Consider the following 26875-nt stretch of genomic DNA (forward strand, 5'->3'; position numbering starts at 1 on the left):
CCACTTGACATGCTGTACGGTCTCGCTCTGGTACAGTATACTTCCCTTTCCGAGTCGTATACATCGGCCCTAAGATCCGGAAGAGGAAGGAAGAGCGAGAAGAGGACGGCATAGGACAGCTTTGAACAAGCAATGCGCGCATCGTCAAAGATACAATCTTGGCAAAGGTGAGCTGAAAGGTGTGCCTGGAAAGGCCTTGACCCTCCCTGAGTCCCATGGGGCTGGGAGCAGGGAAGAGTTTTCTGCGGGCGGATTCCGCTAGAGTACCGAATCTGGGGATGACAGAAGCGTCTCGATCCGAGGCATCTGTAATTACCCTTGGTCGAGCCATGCATCCACACAGTATCGTACCTTCCCACGGCCGAGTCGGATGCCCGGCTTGCAGGTCATACCAAAGGAGGGTGGTATTTTTCCTTGTTTGCCCCTTTGGGGTGCCCAGTTCGTATACAGTCATTTGCAGATGACCGTTCGATTATGTAACCGAGTGCAACCGTGACCTTGTTCGAGAAACATATTGCAGCGCATGTTTCTCTCGACCTGCGTTAATCTCCGCCGTCCCTCCTTGCTCCCCACAGAAGTCTGGAACAAACGATCATCATCAGACGTTGCTCAGCTGGGACTTTCTTGATTTCTTGTCAGGTCCCCGAAGAGATCAGCTTCAATATCAACCCGACATACTCAACACCATTATTTGAGAATCCCCACCTAAGGGATTACCTGCCTGTTACAAACATACACACACTCCACCCGGGCATTTCGTGTTAAGCAGCATACAGCGTCTGGCCCTATCTGCAGTGTACCTGCACCATATTCCGCAGCTTGCATTCGAACAACCAAGGAGACTACTTGGTTGTGCATATTTACGTCTTCAGAAGATCATACACGCACTTGGAAGAAGATCATTTTTTTCTTCTCACTATTCGCCTAATTGTACCAACATTGTAAGCCAGGACCAACATGACCACATTAGTTCTCGGCCGAGATTAACATTCTCTCTAGTCAGGACATTCTTCTAAGGCTAGCAACAATGGGAGCCTATAGCGACGCAGGCCACCGGCTTGCGGAGAAGACTACCGCTATGAACGCTGGAAAGTATCCCGAGAAACAAGTGCTCCCAACCATGTCGCGAACGGATGCCCAAGATGGGTTTGGGGCATCCGCAGCTGCGAATCTAGAGGAGCAAATCCACGAAGTGTGGTCCAAAGCCCTCGGAATCCCTACGGAACTAATCAACAAGACTCAATCGTTTGTCAGTCTCGGAGGAGACTCAGTGGCAGCGATGAAAGTTGTCTCCCTATTGAGCCGCTTCGGCGTGAGGGTGCTCGTCAAAGATGTCATGCGAGGAGCAACAATTCAGGGGCTCACATCAGCTGCCAACCAGGTGGCAGCACCAGCCACAACCGCCGCCTCACAACAACAGCCACAACCCCAACCAGAACCACATGCATCGAAGGAAGGCACGACTGCCGAGACGATCAACGACAAAATCAACAAGTTGAAGATTGCCGACGAGCGCCATGAGCGTCTCGATCACCTCTCATACAAACATGGCGCCGACACAGACGTCGAAGACATGTACCACTGCTCGCCAACGCAGCTGGGCATCCTCATTGCGCAAGCGAAGACCCCTGGCGCGTACATGATGCGCATTCTATTCGAATTCTCCATATCCAAACCCAAGGAAAGGATTGACGTGAGACGTCTCCAGGAAGCATGGCAATCCGTTGTCGACCGCCATGCCGCCTTGCGTACTGTCTTCGTCGAAGGCACGACGGCCGAGTCTCCCTTTGAGCAAATCGTGCTTCGACGCGTCAAAGCAGACTTTCGAGTTCTGCGCATCATGACCAATGACGCCAGTGAGGAGCGCCTCATGTTCCTAGGTGACCACGGCCACGCGATGGCTGAGTTTGGCGAACTGGGCCATCGCTTCACCGTCATCGCTACCCCGTCCGGGAGGCATTACGTCCGACTGGACATCAGCCATGCCATCACCGACGGTGGATCGCTCGACATCATGATCCGAGATCTGAAACTGGCGTATGATGGCAAGTTGGACCCTGGCCCGGGCCCGACATACCGGTTGTTTCTTGACAATATCCTTCACCAACCCTCTGACCGTGGCCTCCAGTACTGGTCAGAGTACCTTCGTGGTGTCGAGCCCTGCCATTTCCCCACGCTCCTCGATGGGGACATGTCCTCTTCCCCAGAAAGCGAACTAATGTCCGCGCAAGTCAATCTCTCCTCCATCACACAGGACATTTCAGATTTCTGCCGCCACCACGAAATCACCCTTTTCCATCTTTTCCAGGTTTCCTGGGCCATCGTCTTGCGCTCATATCTCAACAAAGACGATGTGTGTTTTGGATACACAGCCTCAGGACGCGATGCCCCCATCGACTCCATCGACTCCATCACTGGAGCCTTCGTGAGCACCCTGCTGTGCCGCGTTCAGTTTGACCTGTCAGATTCGGTCATGTCACTCCTGAAGGAGGTAGCTGAGCGCACCACGGAGAGTCTCGATTTTCAACATCTATCCCTTGCCGATATACAAAAGACCGCTGATCTTCCCAGAGATCTTGTTTTCAATACTGTAATAGGATTCCAGAACGCACTGTCGCTGGACTCAGAAGACTCCCAAGCCGGTCTTGGGGTTAAACAGCTCAGTATATACTCACCTACGGAGGTACGGTAAAGACCACCGCTTTCATCACTTCCGATGGCTAATGATGAAAATAGTACGATATCGCTGTGATAGTGGACACGGTGGCCGATACTCCTTCAGTTCAGCTGGACTATTGGACTCACAGGATATCACCAGCACAGGCAGAGATACTCGCCGATACACTTGCCCAAGTTATAGCGGCCGTAATTTCTCATAGCGACTACAAGATTGCGCAATTGGATGTAGTATCGCCAACCCAATACCAGACAATGGTGGACTGGAACATTGATTCAACTTCAAGGAATGGTAGGTTCTCTCAAGGTACGTCAACGATACATAGCGTTTTCCAGGAACGAGCGGCATTATCCCCCACGTCACTCGCTGTGGAAGCCCACGATGGGCAACTGACATATAGGCAACTGGATACACTGTCAACCCAGCTCTCTTATCACTTGGTAGCTCTTGGTGTGGAAGCCGAGACGCTAGTACCATACTGCTTTTCTAAGTCACTGTACACGGTGGTGGCTATTCTGGGCATTCTGAAAGCAGGGGGCGCCGCCGTACCGCTGGACCCCAACCACCCCTCAGACCGCCTCAACACCATCCTCGACGACACAAGTGCCACTGTTATTGTCACTTCCCCGGATCATAATCAACTGTTCCAGCACAGAGCCGCAGCGGTGGTTTCACTCGATGCTACATTCCTCGGCAGCCTTCCAGAGTTCTCGGACGCACCATGTGCAGGGGTGGGGGCCGACTCTGCAGCTTTAGTAGTCTACACATCCGGTAGCACTGGTGAGATATACCTACCCAACGTCGAAGGCCATGGCTGACCTCAACTAGGTGTCCCCAAGGGAGTTGTGTCGGTCCATCGAGCTGTGGCGACGAATTGTCAGGCCTATGGGACAGCATTAGAGATGAACGAGCAATCTCGCGTCCTACAGTTTGCTGCCCATACTTTTGATGCCAGCATCTTTGATATGTTTGCTGCTCTTCTCCTTGGGGGCTGTGTGTGCATTCCTTCGGAAGAGGACCGAATGAACGATTTGGCTGGATTCATCGAGAGAACAAGGTGCAACTGGGTTCTGGCTACATCGACGGTCATGAGCTTGATTACGCCACAACAAGTACCAAGCCTCGAGGTCTTGGTTCTGGGAGGTGAGCCACTCTCCAGAACAGTGCTGGAGACGTGGGCACCCTTTGTCGCGGTGTTTAACGCCTATGGTCCGGCCGAGAGTGCCATCATGTCGACGTGCTCCCCAAGGCTCACCGCTACATCCCAACCATCCTTGATCGGAAAGGCCATGACAGGGCCGGTCTGGATTACGGACACATCAGATCATGACAAGCTCATGCCCATTGGTTGTATTGGTGAGATCAGCGTCCAGGGCCCAGGAGTCTCGCGGGGCTACCTCAACGCACCTGCAAAGACGTCCGAGGTATTTTTCGACAGACCGCGATGGTCGCACGCCTCGTTCGAGCCTTATTCCCGGCTGTACAGGACAGGCGATCTTGGCCGGCTCAACAGCGATGGCTTCGTTGAAATCATGGGCCGGAAGGACCACCAAGTCAAGTTGCGTGGACAGCGGCTGGAGTTGGGCGAGGTGGAATACCAGATTGCCTCGCATGCACAAGTGAAGCAATGCACTGTAGTGAAGGGATACAGGGGCCTCTGCAAGGAGCGCCTTGTGGGACTTGTGTCTCTTCATGGAGAGACCAAGTCCATGGGTACTCAAATCCAGTTCGCAGAGGACGACATGAGTGATGCTACAGCCCAGATAGTCTTCGAGATTCGAGAGAAGCTGGCTGGGTCGCTCCCTACCTACATGATCCCTACGCTCTGGGCAGTTCTGCAAGAGCTGCCCATCACTAGCTCGGGCAAGGTCTATACCAAGGGCCTCCAGCAGTGGGTCGACGGGATGAGCAAGGAGTCCTTTGTCCGAGTGACTCAATCATCCAAGGATGCCGGATATGAAAGGGAGGAGGATTCGAAAAGGTCAATGTCAGAGACCGAGCAAAAGATCCAAAAGATATGGGCCCGTGTACTCAATCTCCCGCTCGAAGCAATCGCACGCTCCAGTACATTCCTATCAGCTGGTGGAGACTCAGTCACGGCAATGCGCGTTATGTCGCTCTGCAGGGCGCAAAAGCTTCTGGTCACTGTACAAGACGTGCTGCGTGACCAATCACTTGCTAGCCTGGCGAATTGCGCCAAGGCATTTGGGTCAACTGCGGAACCCAACGATGTCGAGGAGTTATACGAGACGCCCGTCGATTTGAGCCCAGTTCAGAGTCTCTTCTTCGCTACCCAAGGCGCACCAAACCGATGGAACCAGAGCTTCATGCTGGAAGTACGAAGACCAATTCCATTTGTCCGTCTTCGCGGTGCGCTCGATTCCCTTGTGAAACGACATTCAATGTTGCGAGCCCGTTTTCACAAGTCATCAACCGGGAAGTGGACGCAACAAATCCCCAAATCCAACGACGATGTGGTTCGCCAGTCATTCACCTTCGACACTGCTGATGTATCGGATGATAAATCAATGGAGCAGCATGCCAACCTGGTCCAATGCCGACTTAATATCGAAAATGGTCCCGTGTTCACAGCAACACTCATGAGCAGGGGCGAGCGCCAATATCTGTACATGGTTGCCCATCACCTGGTCATAGACCTTGTCTCCTGGAGGATCGTTATTCAAGACCTAGAAGATATGCTTTCGGGCACTTCTATCAGCATCAACCTATCGTCACCTTACCTCCAGCTCGCCAAAGAGCGTATTGCTACGTCAGGTGTCGCAGCTGAGGACCAGAGTCACAGCCCACACATGCACCGCGCTGTGGATTGGAGCTACTGGGATTTCGAGGGGATTCCCAACATTGAGAAAGACAGCCGTCAGATTGGGTTTTCGCTGGACCAACAGGCTTCTGCCCTTATCCTTGGTGCTTGCAACAACACGCTGAGAACCGAGCCCACTGACCTGTTCTTGGCGGCCATTCTCAACTCGTTCGCAGAGGTCTTCGCAGACCGCGACGTGCCTTCAGTCTTCATGGAAGGCCATGGCAGAGACCACGAAGCATTCCATGGGATGGACGCAACTGGCACCGTTGGTTGGTTTACAGCCATATGGCCCTTACGCATCCCAGTTACCTGGGCAGGACAGCATGTGGATCTCATGCAGACGATCCGAGCCACAAAGGACACAAGAAGACTCCAGGAAGGGCCCGGCAAGAGCTTCCTGGATTCTGCCATGGCCCAAGGCACCCTAGGTGGCGGGTCAATGGAACTCATCTTCAATTATGAAGGGCAATACCAACAGCTGGAGAGTTCGGACGGCCTGTTCCGAATGCTACCCCTTCCAGCTCCCGATTTCTCAGACGATGCTCGGCGAATGGCACTGTTTGAGATCACAACCTCTGTTAAAGGCGGCCGAGTGATGTTTGACTTTATCTTCAACGCCAAATCGGGCCGTCAGGACCAGATTGGCGAGTGGGTTAGAAAGGTTGAGCTTACCTTGAACAGTCTCGCTGCAGAGGTGCCCGCCATGCCGAAACTTTACAGCTTGTCCGACTTCCCCCTACTTCAACTTGATTACGACAACCTCGCAACTTTTATCAACAGCCTGGAAGGCCGGCTTGCACCCTTGAGTCCGCAGGATAGCCCGTTTGAGATTGAAGAGGCCTACCCCTGTACGGGTATTCAAGAAGGTTTGCTCCTAGCACAGGGGAAGCACTCCGGCAACTATGCAGTACATGAGACCCTAGAGGTTATTTCAGCTGCAGGGAAACCCATCGATGCATTGCGCCTACGCGAAGCCTGGATGCAAGTCGTCAATCGACACCCAGTGTTGCGGGCCGTCTTTGTCGACCACCCGACCAGCACCGGGTACCATGTGCAAGTGGTCCTACCTCGAGTGATTCCGGAAGTCAGCATTTCAACATCCCAGTCAGTCGATGAAGCCCTTTCGCTGTGGAAGAGTCTAGGGAAGAACGACTACTCCTCAGGGAGGCTGATGCACCGTCTCAACATCTGTAGCACAGCTGGGGGTCGGGCCCTGATACGGTTTGACTTCAGTCATTGCATACTGGATGCACAGTCTTGCCATGTGCTGTTCAGGGATCTGAGTCGAGCATATGCAGAAGACCTTGATATCGACGGAAGCGTGCCACGATTCAGTCAGGTTCTGCAGCATATGCAGGAGCGTGGCCGAAGTTCAGACCTGACGTTTTGGGAGGCTGAACTTTCCGGTGCAGAATCATGTTGTCTCCCGAATCTTTCGGACTCACCCGATGAAAACGATCTCGCAATAAAGCCTCTTGAACTTGGCATTCCCGCCGCCACAATTCATGCATTTTGCAAGCAACACAGCGTGAGCCCGTTTGCCGTCTTGCAGGTAGCCTGGGCCAGGGTGCTAAGCGCCTACACCTCAATGGATCGGGTGTCGTTTGGGTATCTCACATCCGGACGCAATGCTCCAATCGATGGGATTGAAGACATAGCTGGGGTTCTCGTCAACATGCTTGTCGCGCATGCCAAGGTCGACTACAGTGTAACCGCCATAGATGCGGTAAAGGCCATGCACCACAGTCTGACTGAGAGCCTGGATCACCAATACAGTTCCTTAACAGAGGTTCAGCATGCTCTTGAGCTCGGTGGGCAGCCCCTGTTTAATACTGTTCTCGACTTTCAACGAACCCCCGACGAGGACGAGTCGGCTGCCGCCATATCTCTACGCCCACTGGAGTTCCATGATCCCACAGAGTTCGCACTCACGCTGCACTTTGAGCTGAACCAGAGGTCATTCTCCGCCTACATGGCACACTGGACGTCGGCTTTGAGCCCATCCTACACCCAGAATATCGGAGAGGCCCTCGTACTTGCATTGCAAACCATCGTAGCTAAACCAGATATCAAGGTCGGCAGCATAGATCTCATTGGCGACCATACCCTACATAAGTACATTGGAATCAATACTCCGGCGCCCGTTGCCAAGTCTGAGTGTCTTCATGACACATTCAGGCGACGTGTGCAGATGGTGCCGACTGCCCCCGCCGTGTTCTCGACCGAAATGAGTCTGACATATGCCGAGTTGGATCTCTTGTCAAGCAAGCTAGCAAACGAGCTATTGAGCATGGAGGTGGGTCCAGAAACTAATGTGGTGTTGTGCTTCGAGAAGTCTGCCTGGACAATTGTGTCCATGATGGCGGTTTGGAAAGCCGGCGGCTGTGTCGTCGCACTTGATCCGTCGCATCCCGAATCCCGTCTTAGAGGTATAGCCGAGGATGTGTCTGCCCGCATTGGCCTGGTGTCACCCGCAACCATTGACAAGTGTCGCGAGAGCCTCGACACCCAAGTCAGGTTAATTGTCGTCGACTCTATGAACTTGAGCGCGATGATTGACGATCGCCCCAATGTCACGGCCGTTCAGCCGCACAATTCGGCCTACATCAACTTCACCAGCGGCACAACTGGCAAGCCGAAGGGTGTGGTTATCGAGCATCAAGCCATCGCAAGTAACGTGGAGCCCTTGACGAACGCGGCAGATATCAACAACACAACACGGGTTCTGCAATTCTCTTCATATGCTTGGGACGCTTTCTACTGCGAGACCATCATGCCCCTTATGGCTGGGGGGTGTATCTGCGTCGCCAACGACAGCGAGAGATCCTACGACACAGCCGAGTTCATCAGGCGCGCCAATTGCACATGGGCGCTATTTACCCCGTCATTTGCGAGACTGCTGACGCCTTCCGACGTCCCGAACCTCCGCACACTGCTACTGGGCGGTGAAGCAATGTCCGCCGATGATGTGGCGACCTGGTCCGACTCTGTGGTTCTCAAGAATGCGTACGGCCCATGCGAGTGCTCCATCGTTGCCCTCATGCACCCCAGGATCGATGCGGCCCGTAGCGGGTCGAACCTGGGCCATCGCCTGGGTCAGACTCTGTGGGTTGTGGACCCCAGGAACCCACAGAGACTCGCACCAGTGGGCTCTCCGGGCGAATTGCTCTTGGGAGGACCACCCGTGGCTCGTGGCTATATCAATGAGCCTGCGAAGACGGCAGCTGCGTTTATCTCCGATCCTGCATGGTTCACTTCTAATAGCATCCTGAGCCAGCAGGGGTTCACCTCTAGATTCTACTGCACAGGCGATCTTGTCCGTCTCAACGCAGATGGAACCCTCAACTTCATTGGCCGAAAGGATGGCGACCAGGTGAAGCTGCGCGGCCAGCGAATGGAACTCGGCGAGGTTGAGCACTGTATCATGACCAATATGTCGACATTGAAGCAAGTAGCTGCTGCAGTAATCTCTCGCTCTGGCCACGCCGGCGATAGACAATTAGTTGCCTTCATCAACACATCCGACTCGGCCGACCTAAGCACCAAGCCACGAACAATGCCCATGTCGGACGAATTGCTCAAGAACCTCCAGGCCTTAGCGACAGCCATGGCGAACAAGGTTCCATCCTTCATGATACCTTCTATGTTCATCCCGGTCAATCGCATACCACTGAGCGCATCGACAAAGATTGACCGGAAGGCTTTGATCGACTTGGCTTGCCATATTCCCGAGTCAAGTGTTGCTCGTTACGCACTGGCGGGACTGTCAGAGGCTTGTCCCCCAACCACACCCATGGAGCTCAGTCTACATGGACTCTTTACTACATCCTTGGGCGTTGAGGGTGCGTCACTGTCAATTGCCGACAATTTCTTCCACCGCGGAGGCGACTCGATCAAAGCCATCCGGCTCGTGGCTGCAGCACGACACGAGAATGTCCATATGACGGTTGTGGACGTCTTCAATCACCCCACCGTTCAGGAACTTGCCACTGTGGCTAACTTCATCAACACCAAGCCCGACGACCCCTCACGCAACGATAGTCATGATGTCGTCGTCAAAGGAATGAAGGCCGAAGTCACCAACGTGGCAATTGAGGCGCACAAGATGAAGGCTGGTCAGATCCAGGACGTGTACCCCTGCACTGAGCTGCAAGATGCAATGCTGTCGATTACGCTGGGCCAGCCAGGTGCCTATGTTTTACAGCTGGTGACTTCAATCTCCGAAGATGCCGATCTGGAGGCGTACATTGACGCCTGGAAGGCTGTCAGAAGAAACAATGACATTTTGCGAACAAGGATCGTCAGCGCACTCGGGAAGCGCTACCAGGTTGTGTACAACGACCGGATGGAGATCAAGAATGGAGAGTCTGTTCAGGATTATCTTTCAGTCGACAAGAAGAAGCCCATGGCTTACGGAGATGCGCTCGCGCGCTTTGCATTAATATCCGAGGATGACAGGCAATACCTGGTGTGCACTATGCACCACTCGATCTACGACGGATGGTCTGTCTCGCTCATTATGGATCAGCTCTCGCAGGCGTATCAGTGGAAGCCGCTGCAGAAACCGCCTCCATTCTCCGAATATGCTTGGCACGTCTATGGCCAAGATCGCGTTGCTGCAGAGAAGTTCTGGGCTACTGAACTGGCAGGCGCGACAACATGCGACTTTCCTCACCTGCCTTCGCCTACTTACCAAGCCGATGCCCGATTCAACACATCTCGTACCATGGACTTCCGACAGGTTCAATCAGATATACCTCTCGCAGCCATCGTGAAATCTGCTTGGGCGCTTCTGTTGGGGCAGCGCTCCGGGACACGGGATGTCGTCTTTGGGACGACTAACGCTGGCCGCAACTTGGCTCTGCCGGGCATTGCTGATATGATTGGCCCAACTATCGCGACAGTACCAGTACGAGTTCAGTTCGATTCTACCGATAGCATCAAAGACATGGTCTCCAAAGTGCACAAGGGGTCTCTTACCATGGTTCCATACGAGTACCTGGGGTTGCAGAACATTCGTCATCTTGACGCCTTTTGCGAAGCTGCTTGCCAATTACGGAGCTTGCTGGTCGTTCAGCCAGGCGGCCTGGACGATGCTGATGTCTTAGCCATCCCTGGTGTTGAGAATGTTCCTGTCGACACAGGCAATTTTTTCACACAGCCTTTAGTGGTGGAGTGTACCTTGGGAAGTGACAAGGTCAAGCTTGCGGCGACCTATGACAACCATGTTTTGAACTCCGCCGAGGTAGATCGTCTGCTTGCTCAGCTTGAACACTTCATCCGTCAATTGAGCGTGGACATGGAAATAACCCTAGGAGATATGGACCTCGTGTGCCCCGAGGATAAGCTTGACCTGGGCTTGTGGAATGCCGAAGAACCGCCAAAGGTCAACAAGTGCGTCTGGGACGTTGTCGCGAAAAGGACGGAAGAATCTCCTTTTGCCTTGGCAATCTCATCCTGGGATGGTGAAATGACTTATGAGGAACTCGACAGGCATGCGACACGCCTCGCGGCATACCTTTGTCACTCGCTGGGGGTGAGATGCGAGACACTAGTCCCCTTATCGTTCGAAAAGTCGGCATGGGCAATCGTGGCTATGCTAGCGGTAGTCAAAGCCGGGGGTGCATTCGTCTTCCTCGACGTCAAACTGCCTGCTGCGCGACAGCGATTCGTGGTATCATCAACCGGGTCGCGTTTCGTCCTGAGCTCCTCGAAGAACCTCGCCAGCTGGGACCACACTCAATGGCGGAGCGTGGAAGTCAGCAGAGATGCCATAGGTCAATTGTCCGATTACCCAGCACCAACGCCCAGCTACCAACCCGATAGCATGCTGTATGCCATCTATACGTCAGGCAGTACGGGATCACCTAAAGGCTGCGTCGTTGAGCACGCAGCTTTCTTGAGCAGTGCGGATAGTTATACCAAGCTCCTGCGGATGGGACCAGATACACGCGCCCTTCTATTTTCCTCGTTCGCCTTTGACGTCAGCCTGATGGAGTCCCTCGCGGTGCTCACGGTGGGTGGCCGCATCTGCATTGCCAGCGAGCAAGCATACGAAGCGGGAGTCGCCAGCATGATTCAAGAAGCCAAGCCCAACTGGGCATCCCTTACACCTTCGGTGGCAAGACTCATTGATCCTCAAGAGGTGCCATCTCTCAAAACCATGGCTCTCGTAGGGGAACCCTTGAGCCAGGACGATGTCAGAACATGGACTGCGAACCTCCAGTTAATGAATGGCTATGGTCCAACAGAGTGCGCCGTCCTTTGCCTCATCAATGCCAACGTGATGCCTGAGACCAAGGCCACGAACACCGGGTTCGGTAGCGGTGGACTCACTTGGATCGTGGATCCCAATAATGCCAACATTCTCATGCCAATTGGCTGCCCTGGTGAGCTCCTCATGCAAGGTCCGATCCTCGCGCGTGGGTATCTTGACCTACCAGAAGAAACAGCTTCTGCATTTGTTACTGGTCTGAAGTGGTCGCCCCAGGGCCGGTTCTACAAGACCGGTGACATCGTGCGATACAGCCCCGACGGCTCAATTCAATGCTTCGGGCGCAAAGATCAGCAGGTCAAGGTTCGTGGGCAGAGGGTCGAACTCGGCGAGATCGAAGAGAACATCAATGCACTCGGCCCTGTTAGTCAGGCTTGCGTCGTTTTTCCAAAGTCGGGGCCGTTCGAAAAGAGGGTGACAGCCGTCGTCGTACTCGAGGAGTTCGCCGCTCGGGACACTGCTCCTCTGCAGCTTATTTCAGCCAAGCAACAGAAGTTTGCAGGTATCTTGGTCAACAAGATGCGCGACTCCTTATCGGAGAATCTGCCAAGTTACATGGTCCCCGAAGTCTGGATCCTCGTCACGGCTCTTTCGGTTTCCCTTTCGGGTAAGAGGGACCGCTCGGCCGTCAGTCGCTGGGTGGCCGAGATCGATTCAAAGCAACAAGAACAGATTGACAACCTTCTGGCCCCCACTACTATCGAGTTCGCCAAGACCGAGGACGAAAAGAGGTTGCACGCCATTGTGACCGAGGTGCTCAACATAGACCCTGCGCGGGCAGGCATCAATCAGTCGTTCATGAGCCTGGGCGGTGACTCCATCAGTGCGATGCGCTTAATAGCCAAATGTAGAAGCCAAGGCATCGCGTTGAGTCTCAAAAAGCTGATGAGCAGAGCCAGTCTCTCGCAGCTGGCAATGCTCATGGGCGCAGAAACTGCCAACCAGAACGCGGCTGCCCAGACTGTCCCCGACGATATTGGGAAGCCATTCGATCTTACGCCCATTCAGCAGCATTACGTAGATATCCATGCCCAGTGCTCACATCCAGATTCGGAAACGGAGTTCACCGGCCGACGTCGATTCCACCAAAGCTTCTGCATGAAGCTGACAAGGCCAGTCAGCCCTTCAGATGTTACCGTGGCCGTCCGAGGTCTGGTTGAGCGACACCCAATGCTACAGGCGACATTTGGTCAAGACTTGAAGGGCAGATGGCAGCAGACTGTCGGTGGGACACCGGGTGCCATCGATTGCATCTGGGTCAGCGATGCCCGAACCTTGGAGGAGGCAACTGAAAAGCTCGCCTCTGCTAACAATCTGGATGTGATAAATGGCCCTGTCTTCCGCGCCGTATTCTTCCCAAACAACATTGAATGTCAAGGACAGCTGCTGTTCCTGACTGCACACCATCTGGTCATCGATTTGGTGTCGTGGAGGATCGTCTTAGAGGAACTGGAACAGAGCCTTCGAGGGCAGCCACTACCCGAGCCCACTGGGCTGAGTTTCCAATCTTGGACGGCTCTCCAGGCTGACTACGCTCAACGCAACCTTGGCCCGCGAGCGGCCCTGCCATATGATGTCCATGCTAGCAATCTCTCATACTGGGGCATTTCGGCACCTGCAGAAAACACTTATGGCATGACCAAGACTGAAACTTTCAACTTGAACAAGAACCTGACTTCTCTGCTGATTGGCCAATGCCATGATGCTCTTCGGACAGATGTGGTGGACGTGCTATTGGCATCAGCGTTCCAAGCCTTCAGCGACATTTTTAAAGAGCGGGAGAGCCCCACCATGTTTGTCGAAGGACATGGTCGAGAGCCCTGGAATGAGACCATCGACATTGGATCGACGGTTGGGTGGTTCACTGCCTTATGCCCTGTTCATGTGTCAGCCAAACCTGACAATCCGGTCCTTGAAACCCTGCGGAAAGTCAAGGACTTGCGTCGCAGTATCCCTCAGAACGGCTGGGCGTACTTCACTTCGAGGTACTTGAACGCCGACGGACAGGCTGCTTTCCAAGACGAATTGATGGCTGAGATCATCTTCAACTATGCTGGGCAATTCCAACAACTCGAGGGCGAAGACCAGTTGCTCGTTCCGTTGGACGGGGAACTCACAGGGGACGCGTCCGAAGTCGGCCCCGATACGCCTCGGTTTGCTTTGATTGAAGTATCCGCAGTTGTTCGGAATGGCCAACTGCACATGTCGTTTATCTTGAATGATCGCATGAAACACGTTGATCGCCTTGGAGACTGGGTACACTCGGTGCAACATACACTGGAAGCACTGATCAGTGGCCTTTGCGAACGGTCGCAGGTCTATCTGCCAACATTGAGCGACTTCCCGCTCTTACATACTACCCATGAAAGGCTAGACGCACAGATTTCTGAAGTATGCGCCCGATTCGGTGCTTCAGACTGGACAGAGATAGAGGACATATTCCCCTGCTCACCACTGCAGACCGCCATGCTACTGAACAACTCCATGAATGCGGAGCAATATCGGACATGTGTGATCTTCAACCTGATCTCACCCGTACCAATCAGTGCCGACACTCTGAGCGCTGGTTGGACAAAGGTTGTTGCGCACCACCCTTCGCTGCGGACCGTATTCGTGGAGACCAAGACATCCAATGGGGCATTTGATCAGGTCATCTTCAAGAACCTGCGGCCGCAGATCAACATCCTTGAAGCACACGACGAGTCCGCCCTCAACTCCTTGAAGGACCGCGCCCCGGCGAATTGGTCGGGTGGTTCCCCGCATGTCTTGACTGTCATTCCAACATCAGCTGGCGTTATATGCAAGCTTGAGATCAGCCACGCCCTGATGGATGGCGCGTCCATGGATATAATCTTTGGCGACCTCATCGCAGCTTTGGAGGACAATCTGGCTGATGAAGCGAGCCCATCGTACCAGGGCTACATCGCCTATCTTCAAGGCCAGGATGCGAAAGACGCCTTGGGCCATTGGATGGGCTATCTGAAAGGCGCAACTCCTTGCCTCGTCTCGCATATCAAGCCCGTTGCGAAATCTGAAGAGATCAGCGAAGTACCTTCAATCGATGTGCCTATCGCTGAGGGCACCACGAAGGCGCTCGATGACTTCGTTAATACTCATGGAATCACACATGCCTCAGTGATCCAGGCTGCCTGGGCGATGGTCTTACGTCGCTATACCCAGTCCGCGGATGTATCATTCGGTTACGCCGTTGCAGGTCGCAATTTGCCGCTCGAAGGCATCGAAAAGACTGTTGGCCCATTCATCAACGTCCTCCCGTGCAGGCTCGAGATGAGCGACGATACACTTAGTATTCGCAACTTGGCCGATACAGTCCAGCGCGACTTTTTTGAAAGCCTGCCCTTCCAGCATACATCACTCGCAGAGATGCAGCATGAGTTGCAGCTCCCGACCCGAGCCTTGTTCGATACCGTGGTGTCAATCCAACGGTTTGACGATTCGGTGATGAGTTCCCCAAGCGGGCTGCAGATGAACCTGCTACATAGCCGCGACCCGACCGAGTTCACTCTGACTCTCAATGCTGCTTATTCAGCAGACCGTCTTGGATTTGTCGTGAGATACTCTCCGCAGAATGGTATTTCAAGTTTGAGGGCAATGAGCATTGCGCACACGTTCCAAGCAGCTCTGGACACTATTCTTAGCAATCCAGATCAGGCCCTTCGCAACGCTGATCTGATCAGCATCCACGACCGAACCGTCATTGACCAATGGAATGCCCATGTGCCCGCAGCAGTTGATCAACCCGTCACAGAAAGCATCATGCTGCGGGCAAACTCTCAGCCCAGTGCGCCAGCAGTCTCGGCATGGGATGGTGAGCTCTCGTATCATGAGCTAGATGAGTATACAAATCGTCTCGCCAGGCACCTAGTGCGAAAAGGTGTCAAATCCGCTAGTATTCTGCCATTCTGTTTCGAGAAATCGCTTTGGACGACTGTGGCAATCTTGTCGATTCTGAAATCTGGTGCGGCATTCCTCCCCTTGAACATCAACGACCCGGAGGAACGCGTTAAGTCTCTGCTTCAAGAGGCTGACGCGCGCCTTGTTCTTACTTCACCCACACAAGCTCGACGGTTTGATGGAGTTGCCGATTCACTGGTCATCTCTGAGTCGGTCATCGCGGCCCTACCGCTAGACAAGGACGTTGAGTTACCCCAAACCAGCCCAAGCAGCATCGCATACATCCTTTTCACGTCGGGCTCAACCGGTAAGCCCAAAGGTGTCGTGATTGAACACCGATCGCTTGCTAGTAACATTGCCGAACACGCGCCCGGTCTTGGGCTCAACTGTTTGACGCGTGCTCTCCAATTCGCGTCATATTCCTTCGATGCCTCTATTACAGAGACACTGGCAACGTTAGTGTCGGGCGGCTGTGTTTGCGTCCCGTCGGAGGAGGAAAAGACGGCCGACATTGAAGGTGCAATGCGACGCATGAGAGTGAACTTCTCGATGCTCACGCCTTCTGTGGTGCAGCTCTTGTCGCCTGAAAACCTGCCGTCGCTGGAAACACTGGCCCTCGTAGGAGAAGCGGTTCCAAGAAGCTTGATTGGTAAATGGTCCGATAAACTCAATCTTCTCGTAGGCTACGGGCCGACAGAGACGGCTGTCTTTGCTTCGATTGGAAGCTTGAAGAGTCTGGATGATGCTGGGTTGATTGGCAAAGCTATCGGCACTCAGACGTGGGTGGCTGACCCCGCTAACCACGACCTATTGGCGCCCATCGGCTCACTGGGCGAGCTGGTTCTTAGTGGCCCAACGCTAGCAAGGGGCTACCTAAACAGCCCCGACAAGACAGAGCAGGCGTTTAAGACCACTCCGGCCTGGGCAGCTCCCGGCACAATCGACCGCATCTACAAGACTGGCGATCTGGTGTATTACCGCGATGATGGCAACCTCATGTACGCCGGCCGCAAGGATGGCCAAGTCAAGATCCACGGCCAGCGTATGGAAGTCGGCGAAGTCGAGCACCAAATTCTCGAGTGCCTGCCAGCGCATTCGGAGACGGCTGTCGCTGTGCTGAAATCCGACAAGACATCCACCCAACGCTTGGTAGCCTTCATCAGCATCCCGGACATTGAGAGAGCTCCCGCCTCCTCTCCGCGACTCGCAGACTTCACCGACACTTTGAAGGATGTTCTCTCGAAACTACAGAAAGACTTGACCGAGAGGGTCTCAACTTACATGGTTCCCTCCATATATGTCCCCATGACATCCTTACCAAAGTCTGCGGCGGGCAAAGCCGATCGGAAATCCATGTTGCTGCTCGCCGAGTCGCTGTCCCAGGAACAGATCGATGCGTACTCACTCCGAGGGTCCGGCGGGAAGGAGGTCTCCACCAAGGCCGAGAAGTTTGTGCAGACAATTTGGGCGTCCATACTGGGCATCCCGACTGACACCATCTCATCGGATGACCATTTCTTCAAACTTGGAGGCGATTCCTTGTCTGCCATGCGAGTCGCATCGCAAATGCGCAGCGAGGATGTCTACATATCTGTGACTGAGCTCTTTTCGCATCCGATCCTGTCGGCGCTGGCCACACTTGTGGAAACGAAGACAGGAGAAGTTCGACCCGTCTCGGAGAACGAAGTAGCGCCATTCGAGCTTCTGTCTGACAAGCAAAGCGTCATAGACAAGATCGAGAAGGTCGCAGGGATTACCACCCTCACAGTCGAGGATGCATATCCGGCTACGCCTCTCCAGGAGGCGCTGATTGCCATCACCCAGACAAGCGACACAGCTTATGTCAATCGCATGGTCTTCCAAATCCCGTCGCATATCGACCTGGTTCGATTTAAACAGGCCTGGGAGGCCGTTTATGCTGTGACACCAATACTTCGCACAGCGCTCGTCAATACTGAGCTCAATGGTACCTGCCAAGTTGTGTACAAGCGACCCCTGTCTTGGTTCGAAGCCGAATGCAGCCTCGCAAGCTACTTGGACACGGACTCTCAGAGGACCATCTCGGAAGGCGACGTCCTTACCAGATACGCCATCATTCATAATGGATCCGAGAACTGGTTCGTATGGACTGCTCACCATGCGGCGTATGACGGTTGGTCAGCAGGCACGCTCTTCGAATTAGTGCAAGCGGCCTATGAGACTGGTGTGCCTACCAGAACACCCTCTTACAGCAACTTCATCCGATACATTTACAACTCGAATGTGATCGACAGTGATGAGTACTGGAGCACTACCCTCGGGGGCTACACTCGAACCGACTTCCCTACAATCACATCCCCTGATTACCGACCCAGTAGTGATCAATCGGTAACTCAGACCATCCAGCTGGCTGCCACCAGGCAGAACACCGATATTACCCAGGCTACCGTTATTCGAGCCGCCTGGGCGCTAGTGGTCGGAAAGCTGAGTGGAACGGCGGATGTCGTCTTCGGGATGACGCAGAACGGAAGAAACACACCTGTCGCAGGCATCGAGCAGATGCAAGGACCAACTATTGCGACTGTCCCCGTGAGGGTTCGACTCGAAAGCTCAAAGGCGATATCAGAGTACCTACAGGAGGTGCAGCAACAAGCAGCAGACTCAATCCCATATGAGCAAGCTGGACTCCAGAACATCCGAACTTTGAATCAGGGCGCAGAAGATGCCTGCGACTTCAACAATCTACTCGTCATTCAACCCAAAGGCGAAGTGGAGAACGACCCCTGGCTGGTGCCCGTTTCTGGAGAGCTGAACAAGTTCGACAACTTCCCACTTACGGTCGAGTGCGCTCTTGGAAAAGAGGGACATGTGGAGCTCCTGGCACATCTAGACTCTCATCTGCTCTCCAGGTTCCAGGTTGAACGCATCCTCTTCCAATTTAGCCATCTTATCCGACAACTATCCGAAGTCAACGCCGAGAGTCTGCTTTCCGATGTCAACTTCTTTACCCCGGAGGACCACCATACCATCTGTGATCAGTGGAACTCCGATATCCCAGGAACGGTTGAGGCATCCCTGCACGACATGTTTGAATTGAATGCACGAGATTACCCAGACAAGCAAGCGATTCACTCCTGGGATGCCAATATGACGTACTCAGAGCTCGATTTGATGTCAACATATTTGGCACATAGGCTTATTGAGGCCGGTGTCAAAGCCGGGGACATCGTCCCTCTTTGCTTCGAGAAGTCGGCATGGGCCGTGGTCTCTATGCTGGCAGTCATGAAGATTGGGGCAGCTTTCGTGTCGATTGATCCTGAGCACCCAGAAAACCGTCGACAGGATGTCATCGATCAGGCCAATGCCAAAGTCATGTTGGCCTCCGGGACAGCTCCGGCTCTATCAGTCGAGCAAATCCTTGTCGTCTCCGCCGATACACTGTCTGACTACCAGTCAGCTATGGAGGTAACATCATTGCCTCCGAAAGACCCTAGCAGACTTGCCTACATCATATTCACCAGTGGTAGTACTGGCCGCAGCAAGGGGGTTATGATGTCGCACCGAGCAGTCTGCTCCAGCGCCCAGATGCTAGACCTGGAGGGTATCGGGTTTACTCGGGACTCCAGGGTGTACCAGTTCCCGTCTTACGTCTTCGATGCATCCATTTACAACATATTTGCGACCCTGACCGTGGGAGCCACATTGGTCATACCGTCTGATGAAGACAAGCTTGGTGCTAACTTCGCGAAGTCCATGCGCGACGCTGAAGTCACACTCGCAATCTTGACGCCAACTGTCAGTCGGTTGATCCAACCGGAAGATGTTCCGACGTTACGCACTCTCAAGCTCGGAGGGGATGCTGTCTTCCAAGAGGACGTCGATAAGTGGGCCGCGAAAGTCCGCATGGTTCAAGGGTACGGCCCGGCAGAAGCTACGGTGTTCGTGACATGGACCGAAATCACACCCCAGGGCACGCCTCAAAACGTCGGGCCCGCCAGGAGAGCCCGGCTCTGGGTGGTGGATCCCGACGACCACGACAAGTTGACGCCCATAGGCATGGTTGGTGAAATGCTCATCGAAGGGCCCATTCTCGCTAATGGGTACCTGAACGACGAAGAAAAAACTGCTGCGGCGTTCATTACCAGCACAGCGTGGTGCCATGGCCAAGCAAGGAGATTCTACAAGACGGGAGACCTGGTTCGCTACGCCGATGATGGCTCGTTCTTGTTCATTGGTCGCAAAGATGCCCAAGTCAAAATCAACGGACAAAGAGTCGAGCTGGGTGAGATTGAGAACCATCTCTTCAATATGTTACCGACTTCTCAATTCATCGCCCTTGTTCCGCACGCCGGCCCTTGCAAGGATGTCCTTACGGTGCTCGTGGCCGGCACGACGGCAGCTTCCGTCAAGAGGCTAGAGTTTGTGGAGAGCGCTTCCACGAAAGAGGCTTTGAGTAAGGCTGTCACCGAAGTGCGTGAAGCTATGCCTTCGCGGGTTCCCAAGTACATGGTACCTCGAATGTGGTTCGCGGTCAGCAAGCTTCCTCTCACTTCCTCTGGGAAGGCTGACCGCAAGGTCATTCAACGGTGGATGGAAGACCTTGACCCAGACGTCGCACGCATCGAAGCGCTTTCTCTAAAACACGATGCTGCTTCCGCGATACCTGCGACAAAGACAGAAGGCATCCTACAGCAGGCGATTGCCCGCGTCCTCAATCTGACGCTCGAGAATATACCGCTGGACAAGACCTTTATGGCTTTAGGAGGTGACTCAATTACTGGGATGCAGCTGGTCTCCCGCCTTCAATCGTCCCGCCTAGTACTGAGCGTGCGACAGCTGCTCCAGAGTCATACAATTAGACACCTTGCCTCGCTGGCCCAGCCCGAAGGTGAACGAGTAGAGCTGGCGGATGAGGTAATTGGCGTACCCTTCGACTTGTCGCCAATCCAAACAATGCTCATTGACACCATCTGTCCCGAAGGAACGGGGCCCCGGCGGTTCAATCAAAGCTTCCTCGTCCGCTTGAGCCACGACGTGGATGCAGCAAGACTGCAAGAGGCCTTTTCCTACTTGGTGTCTCGTCATTCCATGTTAAGAGCGCGCTTTGAGAAGAAGTCAGATGGCCACTGGGTCCAGAAAGTCCTGCCGCTTTCGGAAAGCTCGTACCGGCTGATCTTCCATGAAACCACTGCTGACCTTGAACAAATCATGGCGGACAGCCAGAGCGGCCTGGATGTTTTCCAGGGTCCAGTGTTCGCAGCTGACGTCTACACCAATGACAACGGAAAGCAGGTCTTGTTCATGGCTGCGCACCACCTTGCAGTCGATCTGGTGTCATGGCGTATTATCCTTAGCGACCTTGAGGAGTACCTGACGTCTGAGAACTTCAAGGAGAAGAGCAAGCCGCTGTCGTTCCAGACGTGGCTCTCGTTGCAACAAAAGAAAGCGGAGGAAATCCGCCCAGAAACGGCGCTCCCGTTCACCCCACCGCAAGCGCCACTGAACTACTGGGGGCGCTCATTGAAGCCAACACGTTCAGCGCTGTGGAGGAACATTCATTCGCACTCAATGCCGAGTTGACATCGCAGCTTCTCAAAGACTGCAGCCAAGTGCTAGGCACCGATACCGTTGACATCCTCATCGGAGCCTTGAGTCATGCATTCTCGCAGACGTTCCGGGATCGCGACCTGCCAAGCATATTCACTGAGTACCACGGTCGCGAATCTTGGGATGACTCGATTGATATTTCTTCCACTGTGGGCTGGTTCACGACGCTGGCCCCTGTGCATATTTCCAGCCATCACAACGACGGAGTCAAGCCGTTCATTCGGAAAGTAAAAGACTGTCGACGAAAGACCCCAATGAACGGATGGTCTTATTTTGCCTCTCGCTTCTTGAACCCCGAAGGGAGAGAACGCTTTGCACTCAACGGGCCTATGGAAATCGTACTCAACTTCGTCGGACAGTACCAGCAACTTGAACGAACCGAGGGGCTCTTCGAAATGGTGCCTCGTGATACTTTCGGCGCAGACACGCTCGACGTCAGCCCCAACTTGGAGCGCACTGCAATCTTTGAGATCTCGTCTGGTGTGATGAATGGCCGCTTGAACTTCTCAATGATGTGGCAGCGCAGCCTGCGGAACCAAAGCCAGATACGACAGTGGCTGGCCAACACCGAACACTCTCTAGTCGAAGCTATCAGAGACCTACAAGGCCACACCAGAGAACTGACTGTTAGCGACTTCCCTCTCCTGTCCATGGCAGACGAGGAGTTCGTCAGCTTCGTTGAAGACTCCCTGCCGAAACACCACATCGCCGTAGGAGATGTCGAGGACATCTACCCTGCCACGCCACTACAGGAGGCTTTGATGATGTCCCGAAGTATCGATTCTGAGCTATACACAGTCCATGCCATTTACCAACTCAGCTGTACGAACAGCGAGCCTGTGGACACGGAGAGACTCAAGGCCGCCTGGAACTCTGTCGTTCACCGACATCAGAGCCTGAGGACGGTGTTCGTAAGCGTTATTTCGGACTACAGCGCCCTCAACCAAGTCGTATTGAGAACAATGCCCAACACAACGATAGAGATCACCTGCGACACCGACACCCAGGCTCTGGAGCTACTCGAAAAGTCAAAGACACTCAACCCTAGTCTTGCATGGGAGGTGGAGACACCAGCGCAGTTGATCATCTGCCATGCTACAGCATCGAGCACCACTTACTGCAAGATTGCGATTAACCATGCTGTCGGTGATGGAGCATCGAATGGCATACTGATTCGAGACATTGGGTTAGCCTACGAAGGGCTGCTTTCCACAGATGTTGGCCCACTCTACAGTCAATACGTCTCATACCTCCAGAGTCGGGACAGGCAAGCGAGCCTCGACTACTGGGGTAAGTACTTGGGCGGCCTTGAACCTTGCATGGTCAACGGCGGCATACACTCGGGTGATACGAAAGAACTTCGGGATCTTGAACTCGAGATCCCACACCCAGACAAATTAAGAGCCTTCTCCGCTGCGAGATCCGTCACCCTCGCCAACGTCTTCCAGGCGGCTTGGGCTCTGGTACTTCGCAACTTCGCCGGAACGGATCAAGTCTGCTACGGCTACCTGAACGCCGGTCGCGATTCACCCATTGACGGCGTCCGCGACGCAGTCGGGCTTTTTGTCAATATGCTCGTAAGCCGGGTGCACTTCACAGATGACCTCACCACGGGCGATCTGGTCAAGCAGGTGCACAACGACTACATCGATGCCCTCGACCATCAGAACTGCTCCCTGGCCGACATGCAGCGGCTCGCGGGCCAACCTCTGTTCAACAGCATCATGTCCTACCAGGTCGCTTCGTCAACGTCGGAGGAGCCCTCTGGAATTCTCAACTTCGAGCAAGTCAGCGCTCATGACCCCACCGAGTACCCGCTCAGCCTCAGCGTCGCGGTGTCGGACAAGTCGATCTTCGTTACGATCAGCTACTACACAGATGTGGTCTCGGACTACCAGGCTAAGAGCGTGGCCAACAGCTTTGAGAAGGCGCTCGGAGGTTTCTCTGAATCCACCCTGGACGTGCCGGCGCGCAACATACCTATCCTTGGTGATGCTGACATCGCCAAGATCCAGCAGTGGAATGCGGACGAACCCATAGCCGTTCAAGGATGTATCCACAAGGTATTCGAGGACCAGGTCAAGGTGCACCCTGACGCCATGGCTGTGTGCTCCACCGAGATCAATTGGACCTACAGCCAACTAGACGAACTCTCGACTCGTCTGGCACACCGTCTCGCCATTCTAGGCATCGGCCCTGGTACCAAGGTCCCTTACTGCTTCGCCGCCTCCCCATGGACCGTGGTGATCATGATGGCTATCCTCAAATCCGGAGGAGCCTGTGTGGCGCTGGACCCCAAACACCCCATCGACCGCCTACACGGTATTATTGAAGACGTCGATGCCGATATTGTCATCACGTCTTCTCGCCACGCATCCAAGTTCCTCCCTGTGGCGGCAGTGTTGGCGCTTGGTCCGGAGGAGATCACGCGCATTGGCAAGACCCCGTCAAGAAGAATCAGTGCCCTGCCAATCGCGCAGCCAAGTGACGTCGCTGTGGTGCAGTTCACCAGTGGCAGTACCGGCAAGCCCAAGGGAATCTTGCTCGAACACCAGTCTCTGTGCACCAGCGCATCCTACTACGGTGCGGCCATGGGATATGGCCCAGGCTCGCGCGTGATCCAGTTCTCGTCTTACACCTTCGACGTCAGCCTCAGCGACATCTTCTTCTCTCTGATGAGGGGCGGAGCTGTCTGCGTGCCCACTGAAGAGGAGAAACTCAACGACCTGGCAGACTTTATCAATCGGCTGGACGTTAACACGGCTGACTTGACTCCATCGGTTCTCGAAGCAACACTCTATCCTGAGGCAGTTCCGACTCTGAAGACGATATGCCTGGGAGGGGAAGCGGTGAAGCAAGACAATCTCGCCGTCTGGGCGGACCATGTAGCCCTACACAACTACTACGGCCCCTCCGAATGCTCCGTCGCCTGTGTCGGTCGCTCCAATCTCTCATCCACCGACTTAGCTGCCAACATCGGAGTCGGATGCGGCGCGCTAACATGGGTCGTCGAGAGCTCCAATGCCAACAAACTCGTACCACTTGGAACTGTTGGCGAGCTTGTGCTCGAAGGACCGCTCCTGGCAAGAGGTTACTTGAAACTTCCGGGGAACACTGCCGATGCCTTCTTAGAGAACGTAACGTGGCCCGGGTTTAGTGAGCCAAAGCGCCTGTACCGAACGGGTGATCTTGTTCGTTACAATTCGGACGGAAGCTTGGACTATCTGGGAAGGAAGGACACGCAAGTCAAGATCAGAGGCCAGCGCGTCGAGACTGGTGAGATTGAACACCACGCCAGCCTCTGCTGTCCGCCTTCCATCTCCCAGCTCGCAGTGGAGGCAGTAACCCTGCCCGGACGAAGTGGCTTGGCACTGGCCATGTTCGTGGCAGTTGGCTCCGGGCCAGATGCTTGCATGGAAATTTTGGAGAATGGATTCCCTATTGAGTTGCACTTGACTCTTCGTCTAATGCGGGCCAGCTTAGCCGCGTCCGTCCCTTCGTACATGCTGCCATCCATCTTCGTGCCGCTTCCCGAGATCCCGCTGAGTCTGGCTGGAAAACGCGACCGGAGAGCTCTCCGAGACCTAGTATCGGCACTCCCGACGGAGATGATTCGCACCTTCTCTCTTGCCGACGATATCGCCACCAGGCGAGAACCATCCACGACAATTGAACGCAGCCTGCGTGGGGTGTGGTCCAAGGTCCTCCGCGTGAAAGAGGCGGATATTGGTGTCGACGACAGCTTCTTCAAACTTGGCGGCGACTCCATTTCCGCCATGCGGCTTGCCACGGCCGCGACCAAGAGCGGCCTGCAGGTCTCGGTGTTGGATATCCTGACGCACAGAACCATCTCCAAGATCGCCGCACTCGCTGAACACAAGGTCGACGAAGCCTACGCCACCCAAAGCGTTACCAGCTCCGAGCGGAGCGGCGAGACGTTGGGCAAGTCGTCCCTCTTGGACGAGATGCCCGCACCCTTCGACCCCGACGAAGTGGAGTTCGTCCTGCCCACGACTAGCGCTCAGAAGGAGGTACTTCAAGCTTGCAAAGACAGTCCCAACTCTGGGTACTACAATATCTCCCAGATAATTGAGGTTCTTCCACAGCATGTGGGCGGGCGCAAGGTAGATTCCGAGCTGCTCCATGGGGCTTGGCAACAGGTTGTTGACCGCCATGCCGCCCTTCGCACCCTGTTCATCAACACAACGGGGCAGGTCATCCTTAAACATCACATTGCTAAGGTCTCACACATTGAGATCGAAGAGCCAGACGACCTTCAAACTCGCCATGGGCACGCACCAGTGTGGACTGAACTCAGCCCAATGCACCATGTCACTATTGCAAAGGCGCCCTCCGGCAGAGTTCTGTGTCGCCTGGATATTCACCATGCCATCACGGACGGATTCTCGCTGATGACCATGTTCGAGGAGCTGGCCAGCGCATACTCTGGGACGCTCGATTTCGGACCGGGACCGTCGCTGCAAGACTATTTCACTCAGGTCGAGTCATTGGACCGCAGGCCGTCAACTGCTTACTGGAAGACCGCGATGGAGTCCGCTCAACCTCGATCCTTTCCACTTACCAAATCGATCATGGGCGGTAACAGCATACGCAGCGACTTACAAGAACTCCACTGCCAAATCAATAGCGACATGCTCCTCGGCTTCTGCCTCGACAATGAGACGACGGCTCCTTCCTTGGTCTACGCTGCCTGGGGTCTCGTCCTCCAAGCCATGTGCCCGAACGACAGTGCCACCGGCGGCGAAGATATTGTGTTCGCCTACCTCTCGAGCGCGCGTGCCATCATCCCTTCGGAGGCCCTGGGCTTCCTCGTCAACATCGTACCCCAGCGGATCCGCGCGACGGAGCTAGAAACGGCGACGCTGCCGGGCTTCGTCCGCAACATCCACACCTCGGTCCTAGACGCGCTGCCACACTCGCACATTGCGCCCTCGGAGCTCGGGCTGAAGAATATCAGCACTCTGGTCAACATGCGCAAGTTCGATGATGTCGACATCCTCGCGGCTTTCCATGGCGATGAGCAAGATGACAGCAATGCCAATGGCGGTGCTGCGGTGGGCGCTAAGAGCCAGAACCGGCAGCACCAAATTACTTTTGAGGCGTTTTCTTCGCCCGATCCCATGGCTGTAAGTACCAACTCATTCGGGTCTCTTCGTGTCTTCTATGTTCCATATGCTAATTGTTATTCTTCCTACAGTACGACGTCGTGGTCGCGGTCTCGGAACTGGGCGGCGGGGCACTGGATGTCACGCTCTCGTTCTGGAGCTCGGTCGTGGACGAACGGGACGCGCGGCGCGCTCTGGATTACCTGAAGAGCGTGCTGGGCATGATGGGACGGGAGAACGAAATGACGTGTGCGGAAGTCGTGGGCCAATTAGCTGTTTGGTGATTACCGATACATATACGATGATGTTTCCTTTTGTAGATCGGAATGGGGTGGCGTTGGGGGTACTGGGGTATCATGGGTTTGTATTTCCTTGAAAGCTTTTCTGTTATTCAAGATGGAAAAAGGGTAGGCGTTTTGGGTTGGGTTGTGGTTCAGAAGTTTCCTAGATAGATACTGGAATTTTCCAATTCA

The 26875-nt window shown here is 54.4% G+C and overlaps 1 protein-coding gene across 1 annotated transcript; it reads left to right on the forward strand.

Moving 5' to 3' along the window:
• Window positions 1–1027: 1027 nt before the first annotated feature.
• PG986_000500 (uncharacterized protein) lies at window positions 1028–26686 on the forward strand (the record flags this gene model as incomplete). The annotated part of the gene is made up of 7 exons (XM_066836722.1): window positions 1028–2683; window positions 2737–2968; window positions 3122–3457; window positions 3506–15221; window positions 15279–21089; window positions 21134–26423; window positions 26495–26686. The coding sequence occupies 7 exons, from the start codon at window positions 1028–1030 to the stop codon at window positions 26684–26686; spliced, it is 25233 nt and encodes an 8410-aa protein (XP_066705615.1).
• Window positions 26687–26875: the final 189 nt, after the last annotated feature.

This window comes from Apiospora aurea (genome assembly GCF_038362705.1).
Source record: "Apiospora aurea strain CBS 24483 chromosome Unknown utg000001l_segment0_segment0, whole genome shotgun sequence".
In the NCBI taxonomy this organism is placed as follows: Eukaryota; Fungi; Ascomycota; class Sordariomycetes; order Amphisphaeriales; family Apiosporaceae; genus Apiospora; species Apiospora aurea.